At 45.4% G+C, this 12634-nt stretch overlaps 1 protein-coding gene across 4 annotated transcripts in view; it reads left to right on the forward strand.

Annotated features, from left to right (window-relative positions):
* Positions 1–12634, forward strand: part of LEF1 (lymphoid enhancer binding factor 1) — a 68703-nt gene that overhangs the window by 32772 nt on the left and 23297 nt on the right. For all 4 annotated transcript variants that reach the window (XM_074905466.1, XM_074905468.1, XM_074905467.1 and 1 more), the window contains exons 4-5: positions 8096–8228; positions 12252–12342. In XM_074905466.1, coding sequence (XP_074761567.1) covers positions 8096–8228; positions 12252–12342 — 224 coding nt within the window. The remainder of the gene's footprint in view (positions 1–8095; positions 8229–12251; positions 12343–12634) is intronic.

Below are 12634 nucleotides of genomic sequence, written 5' to 3' on the forward strand. Positions count from 1 at the left end.
TGAGTTTGGAGAATGAAATAAAACACGGCAAAGTATTTTAGCCGGAAAAGCTTTCCCTGCAAGCATGTGGCTTTGTTGGCGATTTAATACCCTATCAGCTGTTAGTACATATTTCTAAAACTAATGGGCTGTGCAGAAGTATAATCTGTGTATTTGTGAATTTGCAGTACGTAAAACAAAATGGGCTTGTCCTCCCCTGATCGGAGCCTTGCAAGACCTGCCTGGCTCCCTGCGTGGTTCACCAGCGCTCCCGGTCTCCTGACAGCCTTCCTGATCAGGCAAGAACAAACAAATTAAGAAGTCACGGGAGAGAAGAAAATGGAGATAGCAGGGGATTTCTAATCGAGCTATTTTAATACTGGGTGTGCTTTAATCACTTACTTAATGGCAGTGTTTAATGAACACTTGAAATAAAGCATGCTTCTGTCAGAGATTCAACACCTATGTTTTTAAAGCTGTCTTGAGGGAACTCAAATATTTATTACAACTTTTCAGCAAAAATCCTTCACAGTTGTGTTGTATTAATTTCCAAGATTGAAGGGCGGGGCGGGGGGGGGGGTTGGAAAAAGACAAGAATGTAGACAAGCCATTAGCCTGGTGGTTTCTCACTAACTTTGCAATTAACCTGAATCCAGTTACTGATTGTAATCCATCTAGATAGATGCTTATCCCAGGCTTTATCAAATCGCATTTATTCTTTTCTTTGCAGTGCTCCCCTGGTTGTTGTAGTTTTTACTATGCACAGACCCTTCGGGCTTCAAGCAGAGCGGTTTGCTCTAACTTCTCTTGCCTATCCTCGTACGCTGTCTGTGTTTCCAGCCACTTTGCTTTGGGTGCTGATCTTTGTGCCTGTGGACCGTGGCACAGCACTGTTGGCCGTGAAGCTGCCTTTCCCATGCATTGCAGCCACAGCAGCTTGCTGCTGGGCTTTGCAAAAAGGAAGGTGGTCTGGGCAGCTGGAAAAGGGGCACGAACTTTTCCTACTCCTGAATAACCACTGAAAGCTCTACAAGGATCCTGGGTGACTCTTTTGCCTGCTGATGCTCGGGCAGCTTCTTTTCTTCATCTCCTGAGGATCTCCTGGGATGCTGTGGCTCTGCAGTTGCCTGATGCAACGTGTCCTGGGGAGAGGGGGAAGCTTTCAGTGACCGATTTAAAGTAACCTTGTTTTTCCCATCCTTGGCTCCCTGCATGAAATACAACTTAATTACTTGGCAAAGCGCTGAAGTACTTACGTGAGGAAAAGGGGGACCGGGAGGATTTTTTCCTGACCTTGGCAAGCCATCAGTTTACCCCCTGAAATGTGTGATTTTGATTCTAGATTTGTTCTGAATAAGTGTTAGCAGTTGCAAAGCTGTAAATCTTCGCATCAGAGTGGATGCAGCGTTTCACTTTGCCTCCTTACAGTGGTGAGTCTCTGGGGTGTCACCCCCCACTGTTTGTAAGCATGAAAGGTCAGTGAGATAAATGGCTTCTTGTTGCCAAGTTGTGAAGCAGGGTAAAAAGACTGAGCCTTTTTTATTTGGCTTTTATAAATCACAATATTCCTAAGCCTGTGTTTCCTGTAAGCAGGGTGTTCCTGCAGGTGTGCTTTCCCATCCTTGCTCCTTTTAGCTTCAGGTGAAGCCAAAATTCACCACCACACCCCCCAATAGCTGCTATGTCATTTTCCTAACTGTACAGTCTAAGGATTGAAGAAAGTTTTGAAAATTAAGCATAAAATTATCTCTGCTGTCAAGAGCCTAGGAGGTTAGCTTTGGACATAAAACTTTGCTCTAAATAAATGGTTTGGGGACAGAGAACCTGAGCTCTGGATATATTGAGCTTGCTGCATCTCTGCAAAGTTGTCTATGGAAAGGGATTGTACAGTAGCTCCCACGGAGGTGGCAAATTGTAATTGCAATTATTGCTGGTGTTGATGAGCTTGTTTCATCTATTAGCAACTAGTTCTGGCCAAAACACCTTACTGTTACCTCCTTTTTCTCCACCTCTGGTCCCCCTGTGCTAAATGAGCCTGGTTTTGACATTGCTCCAAAACGACATTCTTCTTGGTTGTGCATTTTTATTGCAACAGCTGTTAAGCAAAGACATAAATGCAGAGTTAGTTTAGCCATTAAAATGGTATCGCTATTTTGAGAGGGCAACTGAAACTGCCATCTTCTAGGTTTGCTAAAACCTTTCTGCCTAAGCGTGATTTCAGGGCTCTAGAAACTAGACTTTAAATAGGCTAAAAAAGGAATGGATTTTTCTTGTCTCTTCAGGTCAAGGTATCCTTAAATCCTCCAACAAGTCAGTGGTACTTTTAATTTGAGGTATTGCTATAGCAATAGAAGGATTTTGAGTTGTTTGATTTTTAATTATTTTTTTTTTTCGGAGCTATCTGTTGTGTTTTCCCCCTGAATTTAACATTTGCTGTCAAAAACTTGAAGCCATGTTTTTTTCAAAATGACCCTCTCTTTCAGGAACAAAACGGAATGCATGCATTTCTCTATCCTTAAGTTTTGGTTGGTCTTGGGTTTTTTTGATTGGCTTATTTTAGTCTGAGTTGAGAAGACCATCTGCTAGTGCCTGTACCCAACGCACAACTTGTTGACAGGAGAGGAGAAGTAGACAGGCTGGGGCCTTTTTTTGCTTTTTAGAAGCAGCTTTGTGTTTAAAGAAAAGAGGAAAAACAAAACAAAAACCAGTTCAGCACCTCTTTGGGTGTTGATCCAGGGACGCTTGGGTCTTGTGCACACGGGCTCACTTGCTCGTGGTTCTTTGCGAACTCCCCTGTCCATCTAGGACCCCTTTTGTCGATGCAGGTCCTTTGAAGGGTTGTTAATTTAATACCTTTCTCTGTGCAGCAGCTGGAACAAATGGTTCCCCCAGCTTCAGCAGGAGCTCCCAGCCACCCGCCTTGCCCAGTGCTGAGCTACAGGCATTTTTGCCGTGGTTGTCTCAGGCTTTTTATAGTTTTTGCACACTTGTTGCATATAGGATACCTTACAGGTGCAGGCCTTTGCTGAATCATTAGCTAGCTGTTTGGGGAGGGCTTGGGTTTTGTTTTTTTTTTTTCTGGTAATCTTGCTTTTCTTCAGAAGCATCTCAGAAATGAGGGAAAACTTCCTCAATTCAGACTGAATCCAGGATACAGTGTTTCACCATCAATTCACAGGAGATCAATTTAAACTGTCTCCAAGCATACTCCTCGGATGAGAGGACAGGCGCATGTTTAAAATGGCGAGTAACTCTGCAGATCCAGGTGTGGCATCACCAGTGCAGAGCACTTACAGGGGTTACCCAGCTATGTAACAGCAGCTGTGCCAAGGCCACAGCAGGGGAACATCTTCCCCCCTTCCTTGCCCTCTCCAAAATGCTTGAGTATGGTTCAAGCCTTACCACTTGCAGATCGTGCCTGCTGTGTTTGCAGGGGAAACATTTGCTCTTGTACTGACTTGGGCGGTTGTTGCTGCATTACTTTAACACAGCAATAGTTTTAAACTGCTGTATGGTGCATGGCAAAGCTCCTGCCGTCACCCTACTGCCTGTTGCTGGGTCAGGGTCCTCTTTTCTACGAGCTCTTACCCTCTGCCAACCAACATTTTATTAGGGATTTTAGTGTTCTTTAGGTCAGCCATAAAGCTGAATAGCACCTTCATCCTGTCACTAACTGGCCAAACAATTCTGCTCTTGCTGTTTCCAGTATGCATATATTCTCCCAGCCTCGTGTGTTAGCCCTGTTGGTGTCCCTTCAGAGTACTGTCCCCTGCCTGCACTGCCTCATGTCAGCCTGAGTGTGTGCTCAGGAGAAATAAAAGATACTGACTGTGAAGGCCAAGCTGATGAGCAAGCAGCAAAAGTGCCTCAGGGAGGGCTGGGAAGAGGTCCCTTGAATGCGATGCCCATTCCCAAAGGATGCTCCCATAGGCTGTGCTGCAAGACTGTGCAGTGGGACTGGAGCCCTGGTGGGCCAGCAGCCTCCAAGGAGGCCACCAAGCTTTAGTTGCTCAGGAGCAAGTGTCCCTTTGAGCTGGGTCTCGTGGGGCACAGTTGGGTGTCCCCAGGCCAACAGGCATGAGTGATCCCTTTGCCGTTAACCTGTCATGAACATTGAAGGTTATGACACATGTGTGACAAGTTGCCTTAAAGCATAATAGGAGATCTTCCGGTTTGTAAACCACAGGTCCTCATTTTTAGGTTGTTTTTTTTTGTTTTTTGGGTTTTTTTTTCAAATTGCAGATCTTGAGCTAGACTGTATGTTCAATTTCCTTTACTTTCCAGTTTGCAAGAAGCAGTTTAATTAAGGGGACTAAACTGATGTGGTGTGGTACTGTACCACTTAGGCCATGTTGGAGCTGTGTTAGGGACTGTTTCAATATATGTCCAACTTCTTCAGATTGACTTGGAAATGAAAATTGCATTTTTATCTGCTTTATTGTGCTTCTAGAAGCTGCATAGGTACCAGCTTATACAAAAATACTAAGTTTTGGTGGGTGGATGAAGTATAATTTCTGTGCTGAAATATTAAAGAAGCTTATGCAGGACAACGGGTAATTATGTAATTGTCTCACTGAAGGCGTGTGGACTGATCGGGTTTTGCAGAAGATTTTAAGGTTATGTTGAGGAGAAAAGGTGCTCCATGAACCATGCCTGTATTAGATGTAAATGTCACCAGAGGGCTGGAGAGAGCTGTGGTGGTTGCTGGCTTGGTTAGCAGGTGCTGAGCGAAGCATGGGGGACTGAGTTTCCCCTGCATGGAGAGCACGTTGACCCAGATCAGCGGTCCCTGGGTTCAGATCTCTGTCAGTCACTCAAGTGTTTCTGCAGCTGTATGCACCGTCTTTGGACAATTTAGGGAAACAAATGTAGGGATGGCATGTTTTTGTGAGGAGGAGGAAGCCTATGGGCAAAGACACTGAGCTGCTCCAAGAGGAGTCTAATCAGCACTGTCTTGTACCTCAGTGTGAGGTAGGATTTTGGCTGTGTTATGTGGCCCTGAAAAGCCTTTGGGGCAGTAATGCCCACTGTGAGCAGTAGGCAGTGGAAGGGGCTTAAGCGTTGTCTCCAGCCCAGATATCCTCAGGGTGAAGGGTGCATCCATGGGACCAGCTAAGGCACGTGGAGGCAATCTACTCCTCCCCTCAACCCAGCCCAAGGGTGGGAGGGTTGAGATGGTGGTGACAGGAGCATCCAGGTCTGCACATGAGATCTTGGTCTCCTGCCCTGAATTCACGAATCACAGAATTATCTAGGTTGGAAAAGACCTTGAAGATCATCCAGTCCAACCATTAACCTAGCACTGACGGTTCCCAACTACAGCATATCCCTCAGAGCTATGTCGACCCGACTCTTAAACACCTCCAGGGTGTTCTCTCTGGGAGGAAGGCCCAGATAACCCATCTAAGTTGACTTGTAGGGCAGGTGCTATAGCAGAACCAATTTAGTCCCTAGGGCTTTTGGAAAATATGTCATCAGGCCTTTCTCATCCTGGTTTCATTTCACACATGTCACCCTGTGTTTTCTCCCGCTGTGGGTCACTGTGGTCATCTTGGTGGGACCGTAGGGAATGGGGAAGCTCAGCTTGTGCCCACCGAGCCGCTGTCTGGTGGCACGCCTGGGTGCCCAGCAGGGTTTAGCTGCCAGAGCTCTCTAGGCCCTCCTAGAGCAGTGAGGGGCAGGCAGGCCGGAGACCTTTTTATTATTGTTATTATTTATTGTTACTATTCTTTTTCTAGTTTCTGGCTCTACAGGCCCCTGAATTCTCTTAATGGCAATATAGCCCGTTTATATGTTAATTTTAAACCCCCTGACAAGCCGTTTGCTTTTCTACTGGCTTCTCACAGTTCCTTCGCCCATTGAAACCGCTGCCGTGGGCTTAGGGGATAAGGTATTGAGAATTGGAAAATAAAATAAAATCTGCAGGATACTGGAGAGCAAGGGAGTATGGGGATTGGCTTGCTTAAAGTACAAATGGGTGATTTCTGAAAGCAAGTAACGCTGGTATCAGGGGCGTGCATGACAATTACATCCAGTATAATACAAAATGTTAATTACTAAATTTTGAGAAATTAATGCTGATTAGCAGCTGCGTGTGTGTGACCTAAATACATCTATTGCTCAACCTTTATTCATAATATACAGTTTATTGTTGATAAAGTAATTGCTGAATGGTGGGCTGGCCCACAAGTCTTGCAGCTAAAGACTGAGGCCTGATTTGTAAATTGTCTGAAATTTGTTGGCATCTGGTTTTTGTTGAATTTATACAGATAGGGAAGATGAATAGCAGTCTGAGCTATCCCCTTTACAACTCAACTCATAGATATTATTGAGAATTCATATTGCTTTTATTATTTGGTCACAAAAATGGACGTAATGCTTGTTGGCTTTAAAACACCTACCAGTGCTGCTTTCTCTCTCCATCTTGCAAAATATAAGACAAGGCCGAAGCTTAAATTAAAATCCTCAGGTTCTTATCTCTTTCCCACAGGAAAGCAAATCTGTGTTGAAAACCGTAAAATTAAGAGGAGAGCAAGGATAGCATAATTTAGCAAAAATTCATGGCACCAGATTCTGAGCTATATGACTGGAGGGATAGGTCAGACATTAAGAAGATACTGCCTGCTAATGCAAGTTCCTTAAGGTGGTGCTCTGGAAACAAGGCAAGCAGAAAATGCTGCACTAATTCCCATTTGCTCCCTTTCCTCTACTCCTACCAGCCTTAACAATAAATTGAGTTGTCCATTTAATAACCCCTCTGCTTCCAGAAGTCCAGAAAAATCCTGGCTTTGTACTTGGAGTATTGTCTTAACACGTATTTTTTCCAGGATTTCAACAGTGAACTCAAAAGAAAATTAATTTCAATGGGCTCTTAAAATTATTTTTTTTTCTTAATTCCTTATATTTGACAGGCTGTGCTTGCTGAGTTTTATCAGTGTTTCTGTCTGAAGGACAGCTTTTTTTAAAAAAAATTTTATTAAAAAACAGTTTGTGCCGTAATTACTTTTGCTAAGGGGCAGAGTAGTGTGGCAGGGTACAGATGAGGAGTGCCTGTTACATGCTGGCATTGCTACAGCTTGTCCTGCCACGGGAAGAGTAGTGTTAATATGGCAGCATTTTGTTGGGATAGACGAGTCCCATTGTCTTGCAGCCTTGATCCAAGAGCGTGATTTTGAGTGGCATCCCTCTGTTGTTCCGAGTGCCTCTTCCCCTGTGCCACTGTGGGAAGCACTGATGGGAAGTGTGCATCTTGGCCTGCATGGACATTGCCCTATGACACCATTTCAGGACCCTCTCAGGTGTTTGTAGCACTTTGAATTTTCCTTGGCATGATGCAGTGAGAGGCCTCCAGCTGTCCCCAGGCAGTCAGCAGGTCTTCCCCCTAACTGACCCCTCTGAGAGGCCACTGCCAACCACTTATATAAAAAAATCAGGCTTTTAAGGGCGTTTTTTTGGTTGCTTGCTGCACGGACCAAGAGATTTCAATCACAGTTTGTAAAACTGCAAGGGAGAAAACCTGCTGTACCCTCTGACAATGGCAGGGGCTTGTCCCAGCGGCGCCATACCGCATTTGTGCAGGAGAGCAATGGAGAGGAGGAGTGAAGTTGATGAAGCTTGTGTTGCTCTTAAAGCTGGAGATGCGGCAACTTTAAACCTTTGGGTTTTTTAATGCTGATCCTGTAACTGAAGGTTTTGCTCAGTGCTGCTGCTGGCTCTGCCATCCTTCATTCGCAGCCCTTGGTTCATGGTGCCTACCTGCCCGCCATGGTGCTGATCCTGCTCCTGCCCTGCGGCTCTCTGGCTATGGCTTCCCCAGCCCCATCTCCGTGTCTCCCAAACACCTCTCCTGCTTCCAGCCCCCACCTATTTCTCTGCATTTCCTCAATGCCCACATCCCCCCTCAGGTGCCAGTGGTTCAAGGATGCTGATTCTGGCAGCAAACCTGGTTGCCATCCACCAGCCCCAATGTCGTGTCTGTTCATCTATTTCTCCTGCTTCAGTAATACAAACACGTAAAAAAAAAATATTTTGGAAGTGCCTTTTTTTTTTTTTAAATGCATAAGCGCTGCCTTGCTAACACTATTTAATTTTTTTTTTTTCTTCTCTTCTCTTGCAGTCAAACAAGGTGCCAGTGGTACAGCCTTCTCATGCGGTTCACCCCCTTACCCCTCTTATCACCTACAGCGATGAGCACTTTTCCCCAGGGTCGCACCCATCTCACATCCCCTCCGACGTCAGCTCCAAACAAGGTGAGCCCATCCCATCCCAGCACAGTGGGTATGCAGCGCAGTCCTGGTGTCCCCCATGCTGCTGATATAACTTCATTTGTAATATTTTAGAGGCAAGGTTCCAGGTGCGCGTGACTGCTTTCACAGACAGTAATTCTGCTGTGATGCTGATATTTAACATGACTGTTTAAATCTTCATGCTCTTTCTAATGTGGTAATTCAGGCTTGCTTTACTCATCAAAATCTTTTAAAATCTCAGTAAGCATCAGCCAGTCCTTACCATCCCCCGTGGTGTCTAAGGCTTGAAGCACAGAAACAGCAATCATCCCTCACCTTCCCAAAAATGGGGGAAGAGTACTTCAGTAGTAGTGCTATTGAAACCTTTTCTTTTTTCCTTTTACTCAAAATTGTATTTTATGTCCTTGTATTCTGGCTGTCTGAATTCTTCCATACAATAGTTGGCATAACGGAAACATAGCCCATAAAATACAGAAGAGCCTGCCTAAGTTCAGGCTTTGCAAACCTAACCTTTTTTAACCTTGTGCCCGCTGTCTTATGCAGAAAGCATCATTTTAGATGTCTGACTTGTGTTTGTCAGTTTTCTCTGCACCCCTAGGACTCCTTAAAACAAACAAAAAAAGCCTCTCAGATCCTCATCCGGAGCATCAGCCCTGCTCTGTGTCAGTCAGCAGGCCCCTGGGGAAGCACCGACAACCTCTTGAGGTGCCGAGCCCAGCCTGTGCCAAAAGCTCCCGCCCAGCACCCCAGCAAACCCAGGGGTTTCCTGGGGAGGGAGGGTGTGCTTGCTTGCATTGGGATGCAGGAGCTGCAGGGGGTGGGCGCACACGATCATTGTTGGGGAGGTGCAAGGGAAGGACTGACCCTGGTCAGAATGGGTCTGAGCTGGGGTTTGGGAAAGCACCCAAGGAGGAGAAGCCTGTGAGGGAGAGTTGGTGGTGGGGAAGGAAGGAGAGGGAGCAGAGAGTTTGTGAAGGTGTTCACTGTAATCGGGATGTCTGTGCATGGGTGTGAAGGCAGTTTGTGCCAGGACTGGTCCTGGAGGGTGCCTTTCCCTGCCTCTTTCTGCATTCACATGTCCCACCACGTGGTGTGACACCTAATTGACAAGATGGTGAAGCTCTGTTTTACTTGGGCACACATCCTACATGCACAGTTGTCCCATTTATCTGGAAAGCTGTCTAGCCACCATCATTCAGGGAGATAGACTTTTTTTTAGTTTTGACTTTCCTGAATGCCTAGTTTTTATTTTGGCCTTGCTATGCAGGTAATAACATGGGCTACATCCAGAAAATACTGTGGCCTTATGGCTGTATGTGTTTTTTGCTGTTGTTGGTTAGTTAGTTGGGGTTGTTTTTAGGGAGGGGGAACACAAAAAGCACTCTGCCTGGAAAGCCTGGCCTGTAAATACATGTATAATAACTTTTTCAGAGTTGGAAGAAGCAAATGGAGACCTTCTGTCCTCATTTGTCTTCTTCCTTTGCATCAGTGCCCAGGAGAAGGATGTTCACGCTTGTTCCTTGAAATCCCAGGCGGGCCATGCGTTAGAGAACAGGATTTCCACCTCTTGCCCAAGATGGCTGCGATGGCTGGGGCACACCCCGCTGCTGCAGTTCGTGAGCTCAAGAGGTTTTCCCTTACCACATGATGGTTTTGCTTTCCTGTGCCCCAATTCTTTACTGCTGGTTTATTTTTGTACTCTTGTCCAGCAGACCCAAACTGGATGACATCTGGTTTGTTGTTTCTGCTGCCCATCCTCCCTCCTACCTCTTCTTGCCCTCTCCCCTGTCCAGCCCCAGTGCATCCCACTGCTCGTGTTCCTGTCCCCAAGCACAAGCCTAGCAAGGGACTCTGCGGGGGGACGGCAAGGGACATCTCTAGCACAGAGCTTGTGCCCCTCCGGTGTTCCCGAATGGGCTCTTGATCCCTTTGCTTAGCATCTGGCAAAGATGGGGATGGATAACACGGGCTGGAGATTTCTGGTTTCAGCTGTGACAGTCTCCTTGATGTGTGTGGTCTTTCCATACTCCCCCTTTTGGCGCCGCTGGCATGTGGGAGCAGCCCCAGTGAAGTGGCCCATGCAGTTGCTGCAAGAAGAGGATTTTTTTTTTTTCCCTCAGGTCCTCTGCCAAATGCCTCTGACCATTGTTTCTGTCCTCGCCTCCCACCATGGGTCTGGAACAAGGCACTTCCCTGGCGCCCCAGCCCTGATGCCAGGGTGCCCTCCTCCCACCAAAATCCCCCAACAAGGGGGTCCACAGTGGCTTGCCCACAGCACTGCCTCTTGCACCTTGAACACTTTGGGATGGACTCACAGCCACCACCTTGCTAAAAGCTATTCCTTCTTTCTTCCTTTTTTTTTTTTTAAATTTTTATTTTTTATTTTTCTTAACCCTCTCATGAGCAAGAACTTGCTTTGGAGACTGCTGGTCATACAGTAGCTGCATGTGTTCCTGCTGGGTGTTAGGTAGCTGGCAGCCCCCTGTAATGGGGCCAGAAGTTTTAGACTAGCAGTAACCACTGTACGTTAGTGTAGGGAGAGCAGCATTGTCCCCATGGGTCAGAAACGTGGATTTTGGGGAAGGAGTGGCTCATCTCCTTGCACAGAACTTGGTCTGGCAGGGGCAAGGTTGTGTCATCACTCCCAGGAGAGGAGAGAGAGATGAGACGCTGGGCTTGTTTTTTCACCTTTTTTAAAAAAAGAAAAAAAAAATCTGCTCTGAAAGAACATTCCCTCTCATGTAAAAACCCTGGGATATATAAAGTGTTCCTTCTCCTGTCAGCCACCAGCTGTTTTATACCTTTGAAAAGACAACAGGCCAGAAGTTTGATCCTCACTCAGGTTGTGGTTCCAAGATTGAGAATTTAGCTTTTTTGAGACAATAACACCACCAGTATTGTTTTCCATCCTTTCCTCTACATAGTCCTGAAAGATATTCTTCAGATCTTATAATTAAATTCAGAAGATTTACATACAAACTGGAGGGGGGGGGGCAGGGAATAAATCAGTAGCATCAATCTATAAACCAAGTCTCAAGGTAGCACACACTCAGTCTTGGACCTCTGGAGTGTCACGACATAAATATTTAATACCCTTTTAAAGCAGCTGATTTAACATGTGAAGTAGACTTAACAATTCCTTCTGCTTCAGCCCCCTCTTCCCCAAACACATTTAAATAAACCGATGTCTTTGTGGCCTCTGCAACCATAATTCCATGTCTCTTGGGGGCACAAGGTTTAGGTGAAGAATGGAGACCACAGACCCTTTTGGGACGAGGATTAGCTTTAATCTTGAGGTGATTCTTGCAGTTGTAGGACTCTGTGTTCTGGGGAATGTGAGCTGATGGATCATTCCTGATCAGACTTTTATTTTTCCATGAAATACGACCAATGCAAAACAGATTGACCTTGGAGCCCACAGGAGTCAACTTGATGAAGAGCTTAGTTGGAGCTGGAGTGACAATTGGAAGCCAAATGAATCATATCAAGTGTGACCATTACAGGCCTGAAAATGATTCTTAATTAACCACTGATCCTCTGTGGTAGCAAGTTTCCAAAATCTGTGAATCCATAAGGGAACCTGCAAAAATGTACGAGTAGCAATTTACCTAATCTAATAGCTCTGCTGTGCTGCCTCTTTGACAACGCTTTATTTTCCTCTTGTTTCATGCTGTGTTAGAAGAGGTCCTCAGGATTCGATCAGGTTTGGTGAAACCGTTGAGAGGACAGTATTGCCTAATATGCTGTACAGGAGATCTAAACTTGCGCAGGTCCTTATCCATGCATTTATTGCCTCCTTCCACTTTGTTTTTTCTAGTATTTACCTTTGAATTGCAATATCATGTGCAAGTTAGTTATTATTTTAAAGGTGGCATGGGTAGCCATTTGCTTTTAACACTAACCAAGAAGGTGGTTGTTATCCAGAGCACTAATTCCATCGTAGTGTTGGCTGTGTTAGCCGTGTACTGTAGCTCACCTGTAGTATTTTGAGGGGAAAGTCATTCATTCTTCTGTGCTCTTTAACAGGCATGTCCAGGCATCCTCCAGCTCCTGATCTCCCTACCTTCTATCCCTTGTCTCCAGGGGGGGTTGGACAGATAACACCACCTCTTGGCTGGTAAGATCTTTTAGCTTCTTTTCAGACAAAGGTGCATGTTCACACCATTCACTGTTGTTGAATCAGTCGCAGCATTTACAAAATAAGGATGTTGCTGAAGTAAGAAATTACTACATTATTTTAGCTGAAAAGATCAAAAAATGTCGATCTTTGGAATGAATTGAATCTGGTTTTTGAACAAGTACAGAAATTCAAGTGTGTAGATTTCACTTTGAAGTCTATATATTTCTTACGGCTCAGATTTGTGGCTCTTGGCATTTGGAAAGATAGCAGAAAACAGTTCTCAAGGAAT

The sequence above is a fragment of the Athene noctua genome, chromosome 4, assembly GCF_965140245.1.
Source record: "Athene noctua chromosome 4, bAthNoc1.hap1.1, whole genome shotgun sequence".
NCBI lineage: Eukaryota > Metazoa > Chordata > Aves > Strigiformes > Strigidae > Athene > Athene noctua.